This window comes from Callospermophilus lateralis, chromosome 1 (genome assembly GCF_048772815.1).
Source record: "Callospermophilus lateralis isolate mCalLat2 chromosome 1, mCalLat2.hap1, whole genome shotgun sequence".
Lineage (NCBI taxonomy): Eukaryota > Metazoa > Chordata > Mammalia > Rodentia > Sciuridae > Callospermophilus > Callospermophilus lateralis.
The window spans coordinates 46,806,488-46,833,198 of NC_135305.1; the positions used below are offsets into that span (position 1 = coordinate 46,806,488).

Sequence of the window (26,711 nt, forward strand, 5' to 3'; positions counted from 1 at the left end):
GCAAGTACATATGACAGTCCCGCAGTCCCACCATCTAGGGCAATTTGAAAGGTGTGTTCTGCTAAAATGTGGGGCAGGATGTTTCATATTTGCAAATTCCAGTGTTTTAAAAAACATACTGTGCTAGTATCTGTTAGCTTTTCTTAGTATATTAATGAAAGAAACCAGGTATAGCTCTCATTTAACTAAAGATAAAAGGGATGATTTATATTTTGAAATCATAAAACAGGAAAGAACTACAAATATAACAGCTTTTATAACTTATGCAAACCACATCCATGGAGCAATGGAATGATTCTGACCACAGCACGGGACTATTATCCACCTGAAGGAGTCTACTAGAAGAAGGGAAAAAATGAGGGACAGCACCTGGAATATTTAGCCTTTCAGACTCAACTCTATATCAAGTGATACATTATAACCATGAACCAAAAAGATGTGAAATGTCTTTAGTATAAAAAGAATCAGTGACATCTTAGTCTCTGGAGAGGAAACATTCATATGGAGCATATACAGGGGCTCTCTCACTTTCTCCTCAAGTTTTGTTTCCTGTGACCATCCTTACATGAATTAGGTATCACTCTCCATTTGTTTGCTCCCTTAATAAACAATTTGTGTATTAGAGAGTATTGCCTGAACTCTGTTTTCTCATTTCCAAACAGCGTAGAACATATGTCATGGATCTGGAAGACTAAAATTCCACTCATACAGTTTATGTAGATGTTCTATTTTCTGGCTACTTTCTCAAAACTTTCTACTTGTGACACTAGTAGATGAGTTTTGCTGCCATAACATGAATAAATAGTACTGAAATGCAGAGGGTACATTATAGTAGGTTCTCTGGGCAAAGAGCCCTAGACTCCATTCACATTTACACCTCAGAAGGATTACAAATTGCCATCTCACAGACATTTAGGGCTGCTCATAAACAGTTGAAATTACAAATGTTAAATTCACAAATGGTGATTGCTTTATATTCAAAAACTGTCCCCAAAGTAGGTGGCCATCCAAACACAGGTCGGGTCTCTGAAAAAAGTAAGTAAAATTTTTCTTGGCTAAGCATTTGCAGCAACTAAGAAACAAATTGAAGGGTTACTTCTGTAACCAGTTATTTTCACAATTTCATAAGTTATCATTATAATCTGTACAAATGAATTTAGCATGAGATACAGAAGAAATGTGAAGATTTAGCTTTATGTTTTCACTCCAGTGATCTCTTTCCTTATATTTCCATGAGACCATCCAGAGTTCCCATTCTTCAAGAGAGTATTAGTATAGCAGACCTGAGGTTTCCATCATTAGAAAGGCCTGATATCTGGATTGATCTTGGCTGGCATCTGGAGGAGGAGGGCTCCCATCCTTTTCAAAACTAAAGGGAATGATTTCTTATGCCTGTGTGCACAAATGATGTAGTTTATGCTGAATGTCCACTCTTGTCTTGGTGTCTGGGATTTGGGAATGCCTTAGGTAGATGGTGCCTACATGACAAATCTCAGGTAAAAACCCCAGGTCACTGAGGTGAAAATGGGGACCAAGACGGTGTCTGGTTTTGCTTCAGTCCTTGCTGATAAAGGAAGTACATATGACAGTCCCGCAGTCCCACTATTGAGCCAAGCCAATGTCTCCTTTTTTGAAGTTCAGAAAGCAATAAGAATAGTTATTCTGGGCTCAATTCTGATTAATGAGAAAGAACAAGTAGGAAAATAGAAGTGTTATGAACTTCACCATACTACCTTAATAGACTGAAGAACAGATGCTAGGCATTGGGGGCCATCTAACCCAGACTTGAAAGAGAGTTTGTTACAGAAAGTTCAGGTTGGAAATGCCTATGAAGGAAAACACACACACACACACACACACACACACACACACACCAAATAACCCTAATAATTTTCACCATATAATGAGGGTATTGTGATGGGTTCAAACTGAAAAAAAAAAAAAAAGTCACAGTTTAAAAAATATGAGGCAAAACACATTACTGAGAACAAAGCTTTTTTTAAAAAAAATAATTATTTTTTAGTTGTAGTTGGACACAATACCTTTATTTTATTGATTTATATGTGGTGCTAAGGATCGAACCCAGGCCCTGTATGAGTTAGGCAAGCACTTTACTGCTGAGCCACAACCCCAGCATCACAACCCCAGCCCCAGAGAACAAAGCTTTTAATACTACCAGGAAGACATGTAGTTCTCAGAATAAGATGAGACTCCCAAAACTACTAGAAATTTTGCTACGAAGTGGGAGTAATGACAGGACCCACTGTTTCACAATAATGACATAATATCATCACAACAAAGCAAGACAGTCTGTCCAGAGGGGTACACATATTTTTAATCAACATAAAAAGAGAATAGCGGCTCTACGATATCTACATAAGTGCTTTAAAGTAGATCTAAACCTCCAGATCCACAGAAGGCACACAGTTAGGTTCTACAGGAACTTGTTAATATAATCTTTGAGGCAGTATCAGTTATTTTACAAGATGGAAAAATGAAGATGCTGAGACAAAAAAAAGTCAAAAGTTGAAGTTTTCCAGAAATACAAGGAAAATTTTAGAAACTATGGTTCCAATTCCTACCACAATTCTACAAGAAAAGACAATGAAGAAATCTATAAGCATTAAAATGAAAGAAGGAGGGGCTGGGCTCAGTTGGTAGAGTGCTTGCCTCGCATGCACAAGGCCCTGAGTTTGATCCCCAGCAACATACACACATACACATACACACACACACACACACACACACACACACAATAATAATAATAATAAAATGAAAGAAGGAAAGAAAGCATACAGTGGGAAAGAAAAAGGAATTAAGTAAAGTCAACTTAATGACATTTTAGCTATTTCAGCTATGGAGGAAGTAGATCAGGGTACTGTAATTAGCATCATCTATGGATTTCAACTAACAGTCTCAAAAAACAGCCTCTATAAATAAGACAATAAAATTGCAGCTGGATAATATGCTTATTGAGGTACACAGGAAAATAGTTTCTGCAGTTCATTATCAGCTGAATTCTTTGGAAGAGGAGGCCACTGGTAGGGTAGCACACTGCTCTTGAGAAACATTTTTATCAAGGACTTATATTTGGACATAAAAATGACTTTGGAGAGAGTACAAAGCCTGGATCATGGAAACCTCATATGACAAATGTCAGAATCAAGACCAAGACAGTCCAAATCAGCAAAATTAAATTTAACAAGAATAAATGAACATAAAGTTCTTCATTTAAATTAACAAAATCAAGTTCTGAATGAAGAGAAAGACCTGACTTGGCAGTGGTTTAAAAAACAAAATAAAAGTCTAAGATCAAATAAACAGATTCTAGAATTTAACTTGACCAAAAACTCATGAGCCAAAAATGTGATGTGATTATTTAAAAAAAACTAATAGAATACCAGTCTACATGAATATTCAAAGAAATGTAATCTCTAAAACAGAGCAAGAGATCATCTCCACTGCACTCTGCACTGGCTAGACCACATCTGGAACACTGTATTTAATTTGGGACAGTCATTTTAAAAGAAACAATAATCAGCTAAAGAATGCCCAAGAAATGTAGCCAGGAGTATAAGTAGAACAAGAAACTAACATGATAAAAGGTAAAAAGAGGTCTGTGTAATGAGCCTAGAAAAGAAAAAAGTAAACACCAATTAGCTTTAAATTCTTGGAGAACATATTTATTGTTTTGTTGCACAACTTACCCAAGTTCAGGATAATCAGGCAGAATTTAAAGGGAGCCCACCCTGGAGCACAGCACTTCTCTATGAATCTGCATTAGTTTTGTTTCAGATAGGGAAACTGCATGGGTATGAAAGTGAAGATATTTACAGAGCACTCCAGGGAATCTTGCCCAGGCTTGGGTGCTGTTTTAGATAGCCTTTAAGGTTTTTTCTTAATCTCAGGCATCTACACTGAAAACTTCCAGTCAGGCTACAATTTATTATTAGAATATTAATAGATTAATAGGTTAAGGAGAACAACGGTTCTCATTCCAAACAGGTATAACAAAAGAGTGTAGCCTCGAAGAAAGGTCATGTGGGGCTAGTCAGAAAAGGGGTTTAAAACAACCAAAGCAAAGAGCAAGTTACTTGGTTTTTTGATAAGGAAAGTGTAATTACATCCTGTATCGTCCTATTCAGATATGTGAAAATGGTTCAACTTGCCAATTTTACATTGATCTTCAGTTTACAGATCTAATATAGCCATAGTTGAACCAGAAAAAAATGCACGTTGTGAAATGACTTCAGTTTAGATTCCCTTATAAAGAGGCACTATTTTTTAAAGTTTGTTATCTGCAATAATGTAACCATATGTTATATATGCTTTTAAAAAAATCAATAAACAGAAGACATGCTATTTTCCCGTATGAATCTAATAGTTTTAAAGATTTTTAAATTAAAATATGTAAGAATATTTTTTATTCTTTTTTTTTGGGGGGGGGGAGGTTACCAGGTATTGAACTCAGGGGTACTTGGCTACTAAGCCACATCCTCAGCCCTATTTTGTATTTTATTTAGAGACAGAGCCTTAAATGCTTAGTGCCTCACTTTTGCTGCAGCTAGCTTTGAACTCTCAATCCTCCTGCCTCAAGCTCCTGAACCACTGGGATTACAGGTGTAAGCCACACCAAACCCAGCTATTTTTTATTTTTGATGGAAAAAATATCAAAAAAAAAAATTTTGAAGACGAATGTTAGAGGTTGCTTAGCCTCACCAGACAGTCAAGAAGTATACTTACTATTCACACAATAGTTATAAAACAATTGAAATACTATCTTTGAAAACAGCAAATAAAAATTTGTCAACAGAACAAAAATTCTGGACACGAAACCAAGTCAACATAAGGCCCTAGTTACACAGAGTCTTCCGAATGGATTTTTAGAAATGCAGAAAAATGGTAAAATAATGGGAAAAAAATACACTAAATATCAAATGTGGAATGCAAAAATAGATCTCAGTTTTAAAAGGAAAAGAAACTACAAAGAGAAATTCACAGACTCAACTACCTGACAATTAACCTTAAGATAAAAGTACAAAGTCACCATAAATTTATAAAACTATGAACAAGTGATATACAAAAAAATACATTTTAACATGAATAATCGTTAATATCTTGATAAACAAGTAAGTATGGGTTAACTTGAATGCAAAAGATAATTTAAAAAAGAAAACACAAAAAAAATCTTGTGAGGAAAAAATTCTAACCAAAGAAGGCATGTTCTTTTAAAAAGCCAAATATCTTTTCAACACTTGTAGAATTGGACCTTTTGAAAAAAATTTATAACTTCTAAGAAAAATATAAATTTGGCACAATTTTTTAAAATTCTGTTTAATAAAATACCTTTTTATTTATACATTTTTTTCAATGAAAATGTGTTTTTCTTATCATTACAAATCAGAGCCCCAACAAGTTGGGTAAGATTTGTTTACGTACTTGGTTGCTCCATCGTCATATGTTCCCATCAAGACTATTGTTCCATCTTGTATGGCCTTCAGAAACTCAATAAATGGTGCCACATCTGAAGAAAAAGAAAGGGTGGAGGTTTTTCTTTTTAAATGACTGAGTAACCATCAGAAATAATCCCTAGAATATTATAAAATGCAAATTATCCATAAAACAAGAATTTATAATGAAAAGAAATCTAAAAGGAAGACAAATCTTACAAAGTTTAAAAACTGCCTAATTTGTCCCTTAATATGATCCCACCATTAGCCTACAATTTTCCAGTCCTAATTTATCCTATGTCTTTTGTACTGATATCCTGAGGCTGAGGAAAATCCAACTCAGAGCCATGACTTCTAAAGTAAAAGGTATCACTCAGATATGAACAACTGTGTCTATGGAAAGCCTGATTCTGAGATCTGTGGATAAACTTCAGGAGAATGGCTCATGGACTACCTGAATCTATGTAAAATTGTTTGTATGGGAACTTTTCTAGAAAGTGGATACATTGCTTTCATCCAATTCTCCAAGAGATGTAATTTTTTAAAATATCTATAAACCCACAGATTTCTAGAATTTTCTAGATCTATCTTTTTCAGTGAGCTGGGGCAAGGAATGTAGGGTATCACTAAAAGCCAAATTAATTACAGCAAATATCACAATCACATCACCTTAAACCACTCAGTGACTAAATCACCTCACATATGGAGTTGTCTACAAGGTCAGGTTGCCTTATAGCCCCCTAACACATTTCAAAGCTAGTTTACTTCAAATTTACTTAATTTTTTTTTCCACAGAAAAGATTCCAATCTGAATATATATAATAATAATGACATTTTTAATTCAGAAAAGATGGAACAAACAAAGCAGCTAACAAATTACTCCCATTAAATGCAAAGATGGCAACAAACTGCAACTATTTAGTTGGAAGATTATTTTCAGAGGAATTCACCTTCCTGTGATGAGAAGAGTGAGGACCACCAGAACTTCCTATCACACTACTGCTTCCAACAACAGCTTTCTAAAAGGCTCTCCATGTAACACATTTTGGTAAGACCAATTATGCCTTTACAATCTAAAGCTGATGGTAACATTTTAAGTTTACACAGTTTTGACAGCCATAAAATGTTCTTCACATCTTATTTGAGAAATAAATAATACACAGCATCTTATTTTATAAGAAATGCTATATAATCTGAATTGTTTGAAAATTCTCAACATAAACTTAAGGAAGCCTAACAGTGTTGCCTTCTAGGGAATGAATATATATATATATATATATATATACATACAGGATGGAGAAGTGGAAACCAATTTAAAGAACTAAAAGATAAACCAGTGTTGGTCTCCCTTCCAACTTGAAGAAGAAACCCTTTCCTTTTGGGCATCATTCTTCTTCAAGCTGCCAGCTCCTTGCCTCTGTATGATGGTGTCTTTTCCCATTCCTTGAATGACTTCCAAATATAAAAGGGAAAAATGTTCTTGGGTTGTATTAAGTCCAGTGAATTACAAAGAAAATCTATTCCTTCTCTTGAATATTCATGTACTTTAATGGCCATACTCAAAGGTAGAACTAGGATGAAAGGGATTACTATTTTTCTAAAACCTGATAGTTTATTTGTATATTTTGAAGGCTCCCACTTAATATTTTTGAGACTGAAAATTATATGTAAACAAACTCAGTAAAAAAGGTTTAAATTGGTTATGGTGGTCTTTTATACATTGTTTCTAATTTCAGACAGAAAGCTCAAAGAGCCCAGGGCTTTTAATTAGTTGTCCAGTAGAAAACAGGACTCAGTTTGTTGTTGTTGTTTTTAAATCTTGATTTTTATATTATTTTATTCAAATACACACAATAGTTTTTCTAACAAAAATAAACTGTATACAATTTGATTATTAAAGTACAGCTGGACATTTAGTGAAAAGTTAGAAAAGCAAATGAACTAACACAGATGGTACCATTTTTCTCTCATTAATTGGCTACATTACATTGAGGTAATTCAGTCATATTCACACGTACCTCCTCCCCACATGTCAAAATACTTAGTGTCTAACACTTCTCCTGTTTTTCCTGAAAGAGATTGAATTCAGATAAGATTATGAAATTCAAATATTCCATACATTATGAAGACAAATGATCTCATCTAATGACTGATGTGAATTCACTAGCACAGAAGAAATTATTTTGAGATCTTAAAATCTGAATTGTATATATCTGAAGGGTAGTTTTTAAACAGGACTTTCTTATTTGTTTATTTTATATTTGTTGCTTTTAGATACAGGTGACAGTAGGGTCTACTCTGACATATTATACATACTTGGGGTGCAACCCATTACAATTTTGATCCCATTCTTGTGGTTGAACATGATGTGGAGTTATACTGGTTATGTATTCATATATAAACATAGGAAAGTTATGTCTGAATCATTCTCCTGTCTTTCCTATTCCCATCCTTCTCCCTTCCCTTCATCCCCCTTTGTCTAATCCAATGAACATCTATACTTCCTCTTCCTATCCTTCCTTGTTATGGGTTTCTATATCAGAGAGAACATTCGACCTTTGGTTTTTTGGGACTGGTTTATTTCACTTAGTATGATACTCTCCAGTTCCATCCTTAAATAGGACTTTCTCATTAATATTTTATACCAAAGAGTGGCAAACATAATTCACTGTTACATACTATTTCAATTCAAAGTTAAGTATATGTGTTATCAGCTTCCCTAATTTAAATCTTTTACAACAAAGAGATAGCTACTTGAATCAGATACCCTTTTATATATTAAAGACATTTTAAAATAAAATGTGCATTTTCCCTCATTAAAATTGAATAGACAGATATTAAATGTTTTACTTAAGAAAATGAAGAAAGATGCAAAAATTTATATCTTGTTGTGAAATATATAAAAACTACTTTCCTATACAACAAATGCATAAGGTGGATAGTAACCGCTACCACCTTTTATGGCTTTATGGGATACTTATAGTACCAGAGCAGAGAGGATCTGCATGCATATAGCCCTTGCTTCATGGCTTGGATTTTCAGATCTAATTCTGCAACACTGAAGATGACCAGGATTCAATGAATTTATGAGAAGCTTGTAGACAATATTGAAAAACTACAATAAATTCTCAATCTTTGTTCCTTCTTCTACCTATCCAATGAATAGTCCATTATCCTTTGTCATTTTACATACCTTCATGCCTATCTCCCTATCTTCATCATAATGACAAAATATGCATCAAATTTTCATTTAACATTTAACATAATTTAACATTAGATTTACTGTTTTCTGATAATCTCAAAGAATGTTTTCCACAGAATGATCACTACTGGGATACTTTCAAGAAAACATGCTATAAAAGACACCAAGTCTCCATCTATGGTAGTTTGGGTGCAGGTAGAGGTTTGAGAGAAGGTTTTCATTTCAAAAGTGGATATAATCTGATTCCTTGACACTATTTTGCATTTTACTTTTAGGTACAAGAACATCCACTGAATATATCTATAAGCTACAATAACTATTCTTACCATTTGCCAAGGCAACATTGATCCCTCTTCCAACATTATTCTTCACACCACTCATCAAACTAAAAGGGAAAAAGTCAAGACAATTTTATTGGAATTAGATACTGCACATAAACACATATCACAAAAATAAAGTCATGCAGAAAATGAATATTAAATATATGTCAACTGTTTGACTCTGAAGAATAAAAGGCCTCTACTGAGTCAAAAAAGTCTAACACAAATAATTTTAAACCAATGCTCTAAATAATATTTCCCAAATAATAATGCATATTTAAAAATACAGAGACTTAAACATTAGACTATTTCTTGCTGCTCTATGCCATACTATGTAATGCCATTTAAGAAAATCCTCACAGCATGTGGACATATGCATACATTCTTCACCATACTCACAGGATTGAGGGGTGGGGGTGAGGGGGAACCAAACTGGACAATCTCTTTTCTACTTTCTGCAGTTCAGTGTAATATGAAGTGATGTTTCCTAAATCTTTTATCACCTGAAAGCAAGAAGAGTGGAGGAGCACTCTTCCATGAATGCTTCAACTAACTGTGAATATTCTTCTGGTAATCAGCAACATCAACTGTGCACTGCTTACACAGTTACCATATCTAACCACAGGCACCATGCGGTCTGCCCGAGATAACCAACGTGCACTGGGACCTTGCAGAACACTACACAAAAAAATGATGTGGTGAAATGGAGGGCATAGTGGCACATCTGTTTGTTACCAGTTTAGTTTGTTCAGTTAGAATTATCAAGCTACAATTTTACAGGTACTTTCCATTTTTAAAATTCAAGGTAATAGTAATATTCCCAGGAGTGTGCTGCCAAATGTTTAAGAATTGGTTTAAAGTTAGGAGAATGAAGCAGTGTTCAGATACACCAGAGTATACATATGCACATGTATGCATGTGTTGATTTTTTATATCAGTAAAGTTTGTGCAACTTACAAACTTTGCTGGTATAAAAAATATGCAACATAGAATTTCACAAATAAAGCCTATAATACTTTACTGTAAATTCCACATAGTTAACTGAGTCTCACAGAATGTGTTAGCTGATTTTTCATAGAACTCACACCTGTGGTTAACTATGGTTGCAGCTGATGACTGAGTGCAGTTCTAACACAAATGCTGGTTATTACTTGTGTTTATGTCAAAGAGTAAAGACAGTAAAAATGAAGATTTATGTTGAAACTTCACTTGCCTCATGATGTTAGCAAGATCATACAAATATTTTTAAATACTGGAAGATGATTTCCTCTTTTGTATTAGTCACAGTATAAGAACTATAGAAAGACACACTTTTAATTTTAATCTAACTTAACATTTTCTCTTTCCTGTTCCTAAGTGCAGACCTTGAGTCTGAAAAATTTCTGTAAAGATTCAGAGCAATCACTAAAAAAGCTATAAAGAGATGCATTCAAAACTGATATGAATAAAGATTTAAAAAAACATTCACAAAGTTCTTAGGAAGGCTATATAAAATAGAAACAAATACAATAAAAATAACAAAATGCCACATTTGAGCCCTCACATATCAATAATAAATGGAAGTATTTTAAATTTATCAAATAAAGACAGAAATTGGCAAAGTGGGTTAAAAAAGAACCTAACTATACCTTGTCTCTAAGAAATTCACTTAAGTATAAAGAAAGTGGTAGTGAAGTATAATGAAAAGAAAGAGTAAAACTCAATAATTAAAAGACAACCCAATTTAAAAATGGACAAGGAGCTGGAGTGGAAATTTCACTGTAGAAGATATACAAATGGGCAATAAGCACATGAAAAGATCATCATTCATCTCATCCTAAAGGAGTCACAGATCAAAACCACAATGAGAGACTACTTCATACCTACTAGGATGGTGGTAATCAGAAAGTTAGGTGATAGTATGTACTGGCAAATATGTGGAAAATTGGAACCCTCATCCACTACTACTGCTAAGGTAAACTATTGCAGACACTTTGATAAACAATCTGGCAGTTCCTAAATAGTTAAGTTACCATTTGAACCAAAATCCACTCCAGTATACACATAAAAGATGGAAGTATGTCCATTTAAAAACTAGTACACAAATTTATAGGAACATGATTCATTATAGCCAAAGAGGAAATAATTCAAAGTCTATCAACTAAGGAATGGGTAAACACTGTGTTATATCTAGACAATGGACTATTAACCAGCCATAAAACAAAGGACTGGTCAAGTAACAACATGGATCAATCTTGAAAACATTATGCTAAATGAAGTAGTTAATTATAACCGATCACATACAATACCATTTATATGAAATATTCAAAATAAGCAAATCTATAGAGAAAGTAAACAAATGCTTATTTGGGCATTAGGGTGGGGGAGCAGGGCAGGATGAGAACATAGAAGGAGGGCAATAGCTAAAGGGTACAGTTTCTTATTACTTTATAAAAATGTTCCAAATTGGAAGAGGTTGCACATAGCTATGAATTAAAATAAAAACTACTGACTGTATATTTGAAGTGAGTGTAATATCAGGTATATGAATTAAATCTGAGAATTGCTTAAACTAGTCTTAATACACACAAAAAAGGTTTATGCTTTATTATATTACTATTGGCTAAACTGTACAAAATAGGAGGGAAGTTTTCTAATGTATTTGCTGCATTCCTTTTAGAAACACACTGGATACATAAATTCTATATTAATAATAAGAAGTAGACATGAGGGCTGGAGTTGTGGCTCAGTGGTAGCGTGCTTTCCTTGCATGTGTGGGGCACTGGGATGGAGCCTCAGCATCACATAAGTAAATAAAATAATGAAAACTACTAAAAAAATCAGATACAACTAAGTTGTTTGATTAGTGATTAAATGCTACAGTGACATTTTCAAGTACAAATCACATCAGAGGAGACTGTTGTGGTTAAACCCATCAGAAAGCAAAAAAAAAAAATTAAAAAAAAAATTAAGGTGATGTAGAAGCACTATGGCACAGGCCTCCCACAAGAGGGCAGCAGCTTATCAATTTTTTAAAAATGAATTCAAATGGAAAATCTGAATCAAAAGCACTGAAGATTCAAAATGTATAATAGTTAGTTACTGCTACTAACAGAAGTTGAAATATTCTCTTTTACCCCTCATGAATGTCTGTACCACTCACACCTCCAGGAAAAAACATAAAGGAAATGATTAGATCAATGTCATACATCTGACAGTTTCTAGCTATTACTTAAAGTTAGAACTGGGTTTGGCAAACTTAGTTGAAAGGCCAAATCCATTCAGCTTGTTTTTTGTTTTGTTTTGACTTGACTTACTACTTGTGAGCATAGAGTGATTTTTTAGATTTTTAAATGGTGACATTTTAAGTTATTATATAAGTATCTACATAATAATGATTTTACTTCTTGGCCCTCACAGCCAAAAATACTATATAGTTTCTTGTTAAAACACACACACACACACACACATACACACACACACACCTCCTATATACTTGTACCAAATGTTAAGATTATAAGAGGTAAAGTATTTTCACTAATAACTTCATACAAACTGAAATCAGACAAGTATGCTTAAGATGAAAATTTTATAGGTTGAACAAGAGTTCAGTGGGTTCTCCAACATGAACAGGAACAAAACCTGCAAATCCTGTTTTGTGTGACACCTGAGGTTTACACTCAGAATTTTCTAACTAATGAGGCATTTAAAATACATCATAATCTCCAGAACATTACCTTGCCTTTACTTGTCCTTAATATCATGACTTTTTACTTGTCCTTAACACCATCCTAATCATAATTGCCACATTTTATCTTTATCAGAGTTTCTCAAGCTTAGCCTTGATGATACTGGAGGCCAAATCATTCTTGTGGAGGAGCTAATTTGTTCACTGAAAAATGTGTAATAGCATCTAACTCTGCAGGTAACACTTCTACTGCTGTGATAACCTCAAATGACAATGTCACCCAAATCACCCATGGTGAACCACATTGATATGGAAGAGTATTCACCAAAGTGAGTTTGTGTGTATTAAAAGCAAGTGCAAGAAAATACTAAAATTTCTACTTATGTATTTTTATTATCTACTTACACATTTCAGAAGTTGTACAAGCAAAAAGGCTCATAACCAATTGGCAGGTAGTATCAAAGAGCTGGCAGCAATTAGCAATGGCCTCCCATTGTTCTATTCTACTTCTTACATCATTTTATATAGCAACCAGATCATTTTTTTTCAATGTAAATGAAATCACAACACACCAATGTTTGAAAAATGTTCAACACTTCTCAAGACACTCAGGAAAAAAAAAAAAAATCTCAGTCCTTTACCTCCATTGTCTACAAGTTACAATGGTTAAAGCTCTCTAGAGCTTTCCCATCTCAGGGCCTTTGAGCAAGCTTACCCTGCTGTCTAGAATGCACTTCTCCACTCTTCATCTGGCCATCTTCCTTCTCATCCCTGGCTGTCAGACTATACATTGTTCCCCAAGCCTCACACCAAAGTTGGACACCTCATCTTGCTCACTCCATCAGTACTGACCACATCCTGCTGCCTGCACAGCTGGTGTCTCAATTTAGGATCACTGATTAGAGTTTACTTTGTAAGTATTTGTCACCCCAACCAGACTGTAAATTCCATGATAGGAAGATTATGCTTGAGTACTTTCTGAATAAATGAATGAATGACGCTTAGAAATTTCAGTCTTATATAAACTTAATTTTTTTTAAGTTTTTAATATAAAAATAGAATATACTGGACAAAGCACTGGACAACTTGGTCCTTGCAGTGTCTCTACTAGGGATCCCTCACCAATTATTCAATTACTCAGCCCCTCAATGGGGACTCACTTCATGACCTGAGACCTAGCTATAAAATCCCATCAACTATTTAATCTCTCTAGGGAATGGCAGAATGATTCTTGAAATGTGGTGGATTGGTGGTCAGCCTCAATTTTATGGTTAAAGAAACTGAAATAAAGTACAAATTCTACATGACATGCCCACCATGCTTGAACCAAATTCTCTGGCTTCAAGCCCAGTACTATTTTACAAGCTCCAATGCCCACAAACTTTTCTTTTCTACCTATACAATCTGGAGATAGAAAACCTGCTAGTCAAAGAGTTTGATCTCTTTTTATTTGTTATTAAACTTACTTGCTTGAAATGGACGGAGTAGGTGCCCAAAGATAATTTGTGGGCTAACTATTCCAAAAGAAAATTCTCCCTATTGTTTAGAATCAAGCTGGGGTCTCTTTAGTCAAACAAGATACAAAGGGATTAGAAATGTTTAAAAACACCTAGGAACTTCAAAATCCCAAAGTGCTTTATTACATATCAGTAAAACAGGAGTAGTATAAGGAGAAATCAAGGACAATGGACTACAATGGATCACCATTAGCATGAGAGAAAAGACAGGAAGTGAGCAGAGACTTTAAAGATCATCTGGTTCAAGCCCTTAATTTTGCAATAAAAGTATTCCATGAGATTAAATAATCTTTTGCTCAATGCAAAAGGGGCTAGAATAAAAAATAGCTTTTATATTAAAGAGACATAGAGTTGGGAGGAACTGCTTAATTTGGGTAGTTTCCTTTTTAATCTACATCACCTTGCTCTTTATTCTAGAAAATCAAGTGTCACATTAACTATTTTATATAAAGTTCAAAAAAGTTCATATAACTAGTTTTCCAGGCAATCAGATTAAAAGCAAACAACTAAAAGTGGGATTTGCAATACAGAGGCACAGACTTAAATTATATGCGATAGATAGCTGAAACTGAAGTAGGATACTGTAGCATCTACAAACCAACACAGGAAACCATTCAGCTCAGTGGCAATTTATGCAACTATGGACCTATGGTTATCACTGAATCATTTCCCACTTCAACAAGCAGCACTCAATTAAAATGAAAGGTGCTGGTTTGTAAGATAAAGTATTCATTATCCAGAGCAATGCTGTCGACTGAACTTTGCCACGATGGAAATCTATCTGGGATGTTCAATTCAGCAGCCACAAGCCACGCATGGTCATTGAGCACTTGAAATGTGACAACTGTTACTGAGGAAATAAGCTTTAAATTAATTTAAACGAATTAATTTTCTCTCTGGTATTTAAGAGAAAAGAGACACACTTGTTAGGTGGCTACTGAATGGGACAATGCAGATCTAGAGAATACACTCAAAGAAAATCCCTTGTCTCTACACAAACTGGATAAATGCTGTGTTCTTAGTCATTCTCTAACATAAAATCCAGTAAATGCATGGGGGAATCAATTATATAATAATTGAAATAACTTTCCTTTAGAAGAAGCATGCCCAGTTTATTTTCAGAAGATTTATTCAACTCAGGTCTATAATTTAATACACAGCACTCTTTAGAGCTCCAAAGAACACATACTTACACATTGTCTTCCAGGCAGATTTTGGGTCCCACCACATTGGCTGCTCCACTTGCCATTTTAAAAGCAAAATGTTTCTCAGGGCAAGCTTTTGAGATACCACATTTATATCTGGGAGGCTTCGTAGCTTTGGGGGAGAAAATTGGATTTTTTTTTTTTTTTTAAAGAAAATAAGTTAGAGACTGTTTTTTTTTTTTTTTTTTTTAAATCTCAACCCAGAACAGACATTATGTAAAACATCAAAATATACAAAACTGAAAAAATATGTTAGCCCTCTCTCACCCCAGAGGGCTTTGAAGAACCTCAACCCAAACACCACCACAACCCAAAATCTCCTGGGAAACAAGCTAACACCTGACATACATGGATCAAGTAACATGATCTTGACAAGTGTAGATGTATTTCATCTAATTTTTCTTGACTTTATCTTTAAATTTCAGGATGTGGGTAGATATGAATTGCTACTTTCCATAGATGCATAAAAACCTTTGGAGACATTAAAGTTACATTCAGTTACCTCCAGGATCACTAAAAAATCTTAATGTCTGACTTTCTACCCACATACTAGAGTTTGAAACTAGGATTCCTTTACTACTCCATTGCCTTTAGATCTTATAATTCTGGAAATGAGAAGCACTTATGGAACAAAATGTTCATTATGAATAAATACCAAGAATATTGAGCTTTCTAGGCAAATGGAATCCTTATAACTTTAAAAACCAACTTCTAAATCAGTTTCTGTTCACACTTAAGTACTGACATTGCTTGAATATAAGCTCTCATATGTCTTAAGACAGAGTAAGCCATTTGTAAAATATTGAGATGAAATACTTACAACGTGCAGCTGTGTCCAATGCTGACCTTGCTAAGGGGGAAAAAAAAGTCGCCTTTATTAGAAAGAATAAGCCTACTATCAAGTATCCACTTTTTTAAGCAGGTAGAGCTTCTAATAGGCCTATAAAAATGTCTGAATGAGAGTGCTCAGAATACAACAAATAAAATGTGAATATCATATCAGAAAAAGAGATTAGTAACTTTACACTATACAATTCATTACAAACATTTCTATAGATGTATCATGGAGGGTCAAGTTTTATTACTGATAGAACATTCTATTTTTTAATCTTTACATTGTGTTTTTAGTTTTAGTTATTACAACTTTAAAGTGCAAACAGCAAGTTACTCTACAAACTTATTTTTAAGTACTGGGTAAATATGATGTTTAAAAGTTGTTACTGCTATTTGGTATTTAGTATATAAGCATATAAAATCTCAGAGAATGTACATAATCCTGTCTTAGTGGAAGCGCATGGCAGTGGTAGGAACTTTTATTTCTTCAAGATACAAATGCATTGGGTATAATAAGAAAAAATTAAGGTTATCACTAAGAGTTTCATAATTTACCAGATCAAGGAAACCAGAAGGTTAAATCTTAACTCCAATCCAGTAGATCTTATTCTGGCTATCCATCATAATTACATAGAGAACTTTCTAGAAGCACCAACATCTGATCACAGCTCAGGAAATTATAACTTAGATCATCAAAGTACTGTGGACAGCCACTTCCTGATTTGGCTAATAAGTATGCAGTGTGATAAATGTTAGCCAGCTGTCTGTCTATAAATAGTGACTTAGTTTTTACTTCTGTACTATTTTAGATAATTGTGAATTTCCTGTAAGCTCAATATTCAAAATGGGGAACAGAAAGTCAAAGCTGAAAGATAGGATCTAAAATAATAAGAATGAAAATGACCATGTAAGTTAAGTGAAGCCTCATTGATTCAAGAGAATACTCAGTAGAATATTGTTCATCATTAAAATCATAGATAATACAAAAATGTGGAAACAGTTTAAAGAATGGAAAAAAACAAAACAAACTTCACCCATAGCATGACTTTAAATACTAAAAATATTCATGTGATAAAAACAGAGCCTTAAAGGAATCAAAAAAATGTTGGTAAATTAGGGTGCTGTGATTCTGGAGCTCATTCTTTCAATTTTCTTAAATTATGTCATTTTTTCCCTTTGATTTTAATCAGGAAAAGTAAGATATGCAGGCCAATGTTTACTTCATAAATGAAAAAACTTAAACTCAGGATGTGATAAGCAGCAAAAGGGTAAGAATTCTCAATTTCACTTTGTCCTAAATAAACAGGTGTATTCCAGGTCAAGTGTTAGGATTCTTTAAGAGGAAGCTCTTTTGAAGTCAGGGATTTAGGGCTGGGCGGTGGCTCAGAGGCATAGCAGTTGCCTAGTGTGTACAGGCCCTGGGTTCAATCCCCCAAACCACAAAACAAACAAAAAACCAGGAATCTAACAAAAATAGGGTCCTAATTAGAATAAGATATATTCCATGCTTATATAATTATGTCAAAACGGATTCGACTGTCCAGTATACCTAAAAAGAACCAATAAAACAACAACAAAAACAAAATAGTAATCTGGTTACCCAACTTATGGTAATAGGTCAGAACAGGGTTAACTTGGTTCATTGATTTAATCACCTATGTTTTAAAGATAAAGGAACTGATGAGTTTACTGATTTTATTTGTTGTAGGTTAAAATAAGTTTTAACTTATTTTAAAATAAGAGCTAGTTTTTAAAACAATCTTTCATCTAATACCCAAAATCATACTGTACCACTTCTGAAAATAGAAATTTCTGAGCCCTTGTTCTTGTGATTATATACACTAAAATTGCCAGGCCCTGAAAGCCAGGAGAGGGAACCTTTCCAGCAATCCTCTGGCTATCTATAGGGTGTAGACTGCACAGACAGGGAGTCAGCAAGGACAGTGCTGAAGCATTCCAGGTAAGGACAGTCACCCAAAGACAGCAAAAGTAGATTCAGAGCAACTAAGAAAACAATAGTGACAGGACTTGGGAATGGACCATGCAGGAGAGAGGAAAAGGGAGGAGTCAAGGATCTAGCTCAGGAGTTGACTTAAAAAGCATTCATTCATTCATTCATTCATTCTTATGAGCCAATGAACAAAAATACCATCTCCGAGCTCAAGTTGTTTATAATTTAGGGATGAGGATGCAGCTCAGTGAAAAGAGTGTTTGCCTAACACAGAGAGGACCTGGGTTCAGAAAATAGTACCACAAAAAGAAGATGCTTATAATCTAATTAGGACATGGGGGGAGGGTGAGGAATCAATGATGAATTCAGTGTTGGATCTGTTAATTTTAAGATATGTTATGATATGAACCAATTAGGATATAAGCCTGTTTTATGTGCCCAAATTTTGTTCCTTTTATTGCTGAGTAAAATTTCAATTTATGGACATGCAATGATTTATTCATTTATTTGCCAGTTATTGGCCCTTTTGGTTGCTTATGATGTATGGCTTTCTGACCAGAACTGCTTTGAAAATGCATTGACATGTTTTATGTGGAAATATGTTAGTTTCTCTTAAATAATACCTTAAAGCGGGAATGCTGAGCTTGAATAAAACTGAATTTTTAATTTCACAGAAAGTCACCAAGGCATTTCCAAAGTGGCTATACCATTTTATATTTCTGCTAGATGTTATATATCGGAATTTCAGTTATTCCATATCCTCACCAACACTTGATATATTCGGAATTTAAAATTTTGGTTTTTCTAGTGTTATAGTGATATATCTTACAGAAAGATAAATTCACATGGTTTTAGTTTGCATTTCCTTAATCTCTAATTAATTTTCATTCATATATTATCTTTGGGAAAAGTTATAAAAGCATTCTATATATTTTTAAGTAAAAGTTTTTTTTTTTTTTCCTCATTAAAAAAATTAAAAAAAAAGAAAAGAAGATACTTGGAGAGAATCCAAGTACAAAAGCATGAAGGCTAGCTGTAAACAGGCCTGGGATTAAGATATAAAATGGAAAATTGGCAAACAGATGAGGTCATCCCGAGAGAGGACTTGAAAAGACACAGGGAGAGCCTCTTATCTTATCAATAAGCAAATATTGATCAGAGCACAGGAGCCTTAAAAATGTGGAGTGGCTGAGGAAAGAGAAGCAGAAGGAAAATCAGGGATGGCTCATCAAAGCAGTCAAATTAGTTTGTATATACAATATAAGATGTAAAATCAGTAGCTGCTATTCAATTAAAAAAAAACTTTACTGGAATATAATTTAAGGAAAATAACTTTGTTAGTCATTAGGTTTTTAATGAAACAACCTGACCTCCATTTAATGTATAAGGGGACAGACAGGATGCTTAAGATGACAAAAATGCTTGTGAAAGAATTTTCTTTCCAGATGAAAGCTCATTTTTATTCACGACTCATCAAAACTAAAAGCTCTCTACCATGCTTGTTCTAAGCATGTTAGCTCCTGGAGCCAAACAGGTAAGTTATTTTTTGTAAATAAAAGGGTATTGTCCAAGGTAGGTTATAGGCACAATATACAAACACATAAATCCCTGCACTTAGCAACTTTCTTTTCAAACCACCTGACAATTCTACACTTAATTTCTTTCAATACATACAACAGTTCACCTCAAGGAATAATAGCAAACATTTCTGATTTAGTTACATCAATAAATGTCTTTCAGTAAGTTACTACAGAATCAGCATGACTTAGTTTTAAATAATATTTCAAGTGCAGTTTTAAATAATATTTTAGTTTTAAATAATATTTCAACTGCAGGTAAATGGATGGAGTTGAAGAATATCATGCTAAGTGAAGTAAGCCAATCACCCAAAACCAAAGAATGAACTGCTATGTGGACGCTGATCCATAATTGGGGTGTGAGGGGGAACATGGGAGGAATGGAGGAACTTTAAATAGGGCAAAGGGGAGGGAGGGGAAGCAAGGAGGCATGAGGGTTGGAAAGATGGTGGAATGAGATGGTCATCATGCCCTAAGTACATGTATGAAGAAACAAATAGTGTGACTCTACTTTGTGTACAACCAGAGACGTGAAAAATTGTGCTCTATATGTGTACTATGAATTGAAATGCATTCTGCTGTCGTGTATGACAGATTAAAAAAAGAAAAAAATTATGTATTTACTACTTACCAGTGGTTTAAATATGAAAGGGCATGTGAACTCTATAGAACGTTATTTACTGCAACAATATGCAAAACTAATTTGGACTGTGTATAGTATATTTACTAGGTAAGTGTCTACACTGAAAACTCACACATATTAAGTCAAGATCATGAATTAGACTGATAACTGTATCCATGTTCATATCCTGGCCATGATCATGTTTTACAGTTTCTAGATATTACTAATGGAAGAAAACAATTAAAGAGTATGCAAGATTTCTGAGTATTATTTCTTACAAATGCTTGCAACTCTACAACCCTCTCAAAATAAAATTGTTAGAAGACTGTGGGTTTTGTCTTTGTTTTGCTGAAGTTTGAACAAGGGTTTCGTGTTACTAAGCCAGCATTCTACCACTGAGCTACGTCTCCAGTCCAAAAAAATTATTGTTTTTTTAAAATCACAATTAGTCTACCTTAGTATTTTCAACTATTAAACTAGTATCAAAATTTTAGTTCTTTCTTTCTAGAAATAAGTTTATTTTTTAAAAATAATATTATATAAAAAACTCAAATCAAAATGATGTATAGAAACTATCAAGTAAGTTAGAGAAGCTGGAAAAAAAATGGAAAACTCACCAAAAAAGGTGCTTAAGATACAGATTACAGAAACAATCTCAATACTGGGCTAAACTCATTAATCTTTAATAAATGAAGTTACATGCTAAACAAATGACAAAGATAACATATATCCATCTTGGCTACAATAGCCTGAATGAGAATTAAAATTAAACCCCACTAGTTGAATTTTCATCAATTCAACTGACTGAAATCCAATAAGGCTTTACAGATACAATGTACTACCTCAGTTATGATATTAAAATAAACATCTGCCCTCAGAGTACCTAAATCACATAGATAAAATACAATAAATTCTTGCAGATTCTTAACGCCAAGAAAAATCAAAATGAAAAGAAGAGACAACTAAGTTAAAGTACTGTGTTTTTCATAACTGTGTTTTTGATTACCAGTGATTGCCCAACTAATGCAGCTCTGCATGAATCCCACATGGGAAATATTCTTCCTTCTCACAGAAAAGTCAGAATGCTCAGTGTATATATTTATTTTCACTCAATCAACATTATTATCTGCAGGGCCCAGTCCTAGATGCTGCATTAGGCAACAAGATATTATTGCCCTCATGATCTAGTCTCTGTTGGGGGAAGACAAGACATATGAAAAAGAAAAAAATTAAAAAAAAATTCTATAACGTTAAGACAGAATAAAATGATTAACAAAATAATGTATACTGCATGATTAGAACAAACAATTCAAAAAAGGAGCAATACATTCTAATAAGTAAAGAGGGGGCACTGATGTAAAAGTAAGAAACATTAACAGATGATGGGGAAAGGAGAAAAGCATGCAGAGTACAGAATCAGCATAAGCAAAGGCTGATATATAGAAGGACAGAATACGTTCTATGTCCTAGCAAGTGAGACACAAGGGGTGGGGAGGAGTGGAGAGCAGGTCAGAAGGCAGGCTGGGGCTTTGACTGTCATCCTGAGCAGAAACTTTGCAGTTTTCCTCCAAGAACTGCAAGTACTAAAGGTTCATGAGTTTTGAGAAAATGACTCTGGCTACAGTATTGAGGCAGGCAGATAGTAAAGACAAGAAAGAGATGAGGAGACATTACTATGTCTATAAAAATAATTCACACTAGAGAAAACCCAACTAGGGAAGAGGTTTGGGAGGGGTGGGGAGGGGGAGGGGGGTGAAGAGGGGGGGTGGGAAGTGGGTGGGGGGGAGTGGGTGGGGGGGAGTGGGGAGGTGGGGAGTGGGTGGGGGGGAGTGGGGAGGTGGGGAGTGGGTGGGGGGGAGTGGGGAGGTGGGGAGTGGGTGGGGGGGAGTGGGGAGGTGGGGAGTGGGTGGGGGGGAGTGGGGGTGGAGACAGCCACAGCTGGGGAATCACCAATTACATGTATATGATGATTGTGCCACACTATGGCCACCCAGCCCACTCTTCACTTCTCTGAAAACAGTGGGCCTTTCCCCAAATGGCCTATTTGTACCATTGGTCCTCTGCCTCCCTTCTCTCAAGGATCTTCCTTTTCTTGTTTGTTCAATGTCTTTTCACTGATTTGTCATTCACCCAATTTTTGCTCAAAGCCTATAGATATGTGAAAGTTGTTTACTTTAAAAAAATAAAAATAAAAAAGGCACATGCAACTAGCTTCCACATCAAGCTACCATCCCATCATCATCTTCCTATACCATCAACATTTTTAGCAAAGTTGGTTACACACTGCCTCTGGAGCAACAATCAACAAGTCCTCAGAGCCTTCAATGTTGTTCCTGCCCTTCATTTGACTGAAAGCACTGTGCTCTCGAAGATCACAAGTAAAACAAAGACTCAAATACTTTGTAATAACCACTTGAAGCAGGATCCTGGGTACTTCATTTTCAGATAAATGCCAAGTGTTGTAAAACAGGTTCAGGAAGAAAATGATCAGTATATTAAAAAGAAATGACTGAAAGGGAGGATTCCATTACTTGAAAAGATGAAAATGTGTAAGAAGGTGGTCTGAAGAACCAGGAGTGCAATTTAACTGTCTGAGAGATCAAAGATAGAGGAGAACTCCAGCAGACAGAAGTAAGGACAGGGTATTGAAATTACCTGGGAGGACAAAAGGCAGAATTCAGTGAATACAAAGAAGCATTTGTAAGTCGTCATGGTAAGAAAATGTTTGCACAGACATTGAGGAGTCATGTCAGAACTGTCTTCAGCTTGGATACTCAGTATGTGGTTCATGCACAAGAATCTGAGCGTCATCTGGCAGCTTGTTAGAAATGCAGAATCTCAGGCCACATCCCAGATACTGATCAGTATTTTCTGGAAGTTCTTTTCACATGAAAGCTTGAGAAGTACTGGCATAGAGAATCTTAGATTAGATGCAAGAGAGTCTTTGGACCCCTTTCAATTTATGGAAAGCAAAAATCACTAGTCCCGAGATCTCACAGTGGTTCTCATTCAATTCTACCTAATAGACCAAAATACTGTTTGCAGGTTTCACTGTCTCATTTTCCATGCTTAATTTTTTAATATCTTAAACACCACCACAGCCAAAGCTTAGTCAGTATAAGTACAAGGATCTACAAAGGGTATAAACAGCTTCTCTAACTTCAAATGATAAAGACCTGTGGTCTCCAGAAAAGGTTCCAAAATTAATTTTATATAAGGCCATAGTTAAACATAAACAATTACTTCCCACTTAAATATGTAAGCATTAAGCTCCATTCTTTAATCTCATAATAAAATATTTACAAAACAGAAACACATTTGGTACTTAGTTCAATAAGATATGAAATATATAAATAAAATACTATGAAATAAAACTGGTTCCTGAGCAAACATTTCAAATTTCTTTCAAAAACTTAAAGATTTTGTTAAAAACTGGATTAAGGTACCTTTTGCTGATTACATTTACAATATAGAAACATTAAATGAATGAGTAAAAGAAAACACCACATAAGGAAAAATAAGGATAGGAAAGCAGGACAAGTTTTTATGACCAACACCTAAAATGCATTAATTCGGCTCATAATCACTCAGTAACTGAGGGTGAGATTTGGGTCCAAGTTTTCTAGCAGCCAACTCAAACAGAAACAATCTAAGCTTAGGGATGTTATTTATCTTCTAAAATGTACATTCAGAAGTCATGATTAATGCCTGAAAGCATGCATAAAATAAGCTTATTAAATATGTTCAAAATGTTGAAGATTCATGCTTCATATTGAATTAATTCTAAGACCTATTATGTATTTTAGAATATGTTACTGAATCACATTTACTGATAAAATAATTCCTTTCCTAGATACAATAATTCCTTTCCTAGATACACTCAACAGCAGTAACTCAATATTGAAAACTGATTAAACTTCTGATACCCATATCAAAAATTTGGTTTAAGAAAGGAAAGAAACAAAACTTACCAAAGAGATTTCCTAAACTTGTATCCATTTTTATTTCAAATACTTGAGATATAACATAAAATGTCAGTAAAAACACTGCCACGGCTACTATCAACTTTGCAGCACCTAGACAAAAGGCAGAAATGATCAGCATGAGTTGATGAACCCACAAAACTTTTGTTATACATTTCTATGAAAAATGTAAGTTTCTTAAAATTTAAAACTAATAAGCTTCTACTTTTTATCTACTAAATTTTAATTTTACTTGAGTTACAATAAAAGTTGTACTAACAATCCCATCAAGATAAAAAATGTTCCTGATCAAAGAATTCTTGAATTAGTTATCAATCCCAAGATAGGACTGGTTGAACAATCTGCCTAGTTTTATGTGAAGAAAAATTAAATGTCTGTCATTAGTTTCAGGTGGACTATGCAACTGTCACAGCTAACGGAACCCACCAACCAACACCAAGTTTGTTGAATGCCGTACTACCAATCCTTTTCAAATATAAAGGACAATGCTATACAGGGATGTTACCAAAACACTAAACCTTTTAGAGATTGCAGGGCCTGGAGAATATCCACTAAACAAGCAGTTCTCGAGTAAAACATGACAGGCTTATTGTCCTGTCACCACCATACATGTCCTGGAGCTACACAAACCCTTATGACATAGCAAACATCAAACTCTTCCTCCCCATTCTCAATACCTAGTTTAGGAAGGCTATCTGCACTCCTAGAGGAATAAGTTGACATCTATCCCGATGTTTCATAACATGGCTACTTGGTGAGCTCCACAAGGGCAGACTCCTTGACTTTCATACCTCTGTATTTTCAATTATGTCAGAGTATCTTACAAACAGTCATTATTGACATTTCTACTTAATAAGACCCATCTTTTGTCCTTTTTCTTCACAGCTAACCAAATGTAGGGAAGAAAAGGACAAAAGTGCAAGACAGAAAAGGAAACAGAAAAGGACAACTAAGAAATATCTTCCTTGGGCTGGGGATGTGGCTCAAGTGGTAGCGTGCTTGCCTGGCATGTGTGCGGCCCGGGTTCGATCCTCAGCACAACATACAAACAAAGATGTTGTGTCCGCCAAAAACTAAAAAATAAATATTAAAATTCTCTGTCTGTCTCTCTCTAGCTCTCTCTTAAAAAAAAAAAAAAAAAGAAATATCTTCCTCTTAAACTAAGTATTTCAGAGACATGTGCTTATTTAGGAACAAAAATAATGTGTATCTATACATTCCCTGTTCCCCTCTCTTACTAATGGTTTCATTTGCAGTGATATAACAGAAGTAGATAGGATCAGCAGTCATCTCACTATTCTTAAAGGAAAAAAATGCCTAGAGGTGAATGCCCAAGATAACAGACAAATTAGTGCCATCATAAAACCAGAATCCAGGGATCCTAACAAAGACTGGTGGTTTGTACAGTACTCTCTTCTAAAACCAAATTACCACATTCTTCTAAAAAAAAAAAAAAAAAAATGCTGAAAGTATTAGATAAGGAAGAATTAAATATTTTTTTCATTTTAAAAAGAATAAACTGCAGCTTTTGGGAAAGGGAAAGGAATGAACTGATGACTAAAGATGCTTGAAAATGCTGATTATGCTGAGAAGCAGTAGGAATTAACTTGCTGCTATGAAACACTATGAATGGCTATGACTATGTTGGGACAGTGAGTAAATGGAAAATATTTATACCTTCCTCTCAATTTTTTCTGTGAACCTAAAACTGCTCTGAAAAATAAAGTTCAAAAAACAAAAAAGAAGAAACTTTCCATTAACATAGTAATGAAGTGGCAACGAGAAGCCAATGAGAAGCCACTCCTCTAAATCAGTCCCTGCCTCCCTCCTCCATTTCCTACCTTCTCCCCTACAAAAACTACTTCCTGTTCCTAAGAGCAAAGAAAAGCTGCCTACATTTTTAGTGCATGAGCAAGCAAAATTCCATTGGGCTTTCAACTCTTCCCCACAGGATCAAGCCAAGTGCCTCATAACATATTAATACTCTCAACAACTGTTTGCAAAATAGATGAATGATAACAGGTGGTATATTGTTTCTTAATCATTTAAGACTAAGACCAATGGCTTGAAGATTACATAATCACATGATAGTCTTACCATTTTATTTTCTAGCAATCATGGGCACATACAAGCAGAGATAACTCTTCCCTATCTGTCCTATAAAGCAGATATGTCATAATTTAATTGTTTAAAACTGAAATGATAATGTTTCCATTTTCCAAACCAGGAAAATGAGGCTAAAATTTTAGATTATTTGTCTAAGGTCATATAACTAGTCAGTGGTAGCCTTGAGTCTTAAGCCAAAACCTACTTGTTATGTTGGACCATTAGGGGAACTAAGAAGAAACAAAGCTCCGAGGGAGAGAAAAGTTAGGATAGGGTT

At 34.5% G+C, this 26,711-nt stretch overlaps 1 protein-coding gene across 1 annotated transcript in view; it reads right to left on the reverse strand.

The window, feature by feature from the left end:
* Fam3c (FAM3 metabolism regulating signaling molecule C) overlaps window positions 1-26,711 on the reverse strand; it is a 43,472-nt gene that overhangs the window by 2,082 nt on the left and 14,679 nt on the right. The window contains exons 3-8 of the mRNA XM_076861815.1: window positions 24,317-24,421; window positions 16,182-16,211; window positions 15,350-15,473; window positions 8,979-9,037; window positions 7,469-7,519; window positions 5,440-5,524 (exon numbers count right to left, since the gene is read on the reverse strand). Of these exons, the coding sequence (XP_076717930.1) occupies window positions 5,440-5,524; window positions 7,469-7,519; window positions 8,979-9,037; window positions 15,350-15,473; window positions 16,182-16,211; window positions 24,317-24,421 (454 nt within the window). The remainder of the gene's footprint in view (window positions 1-5,439; window positions 5,525-7,468; window positions 7,520-8,978; window positions 9,038-15,349; window positions 15,474-16,181; window positions 16,212-24,316; window positions 24,422-26,711) is intronic.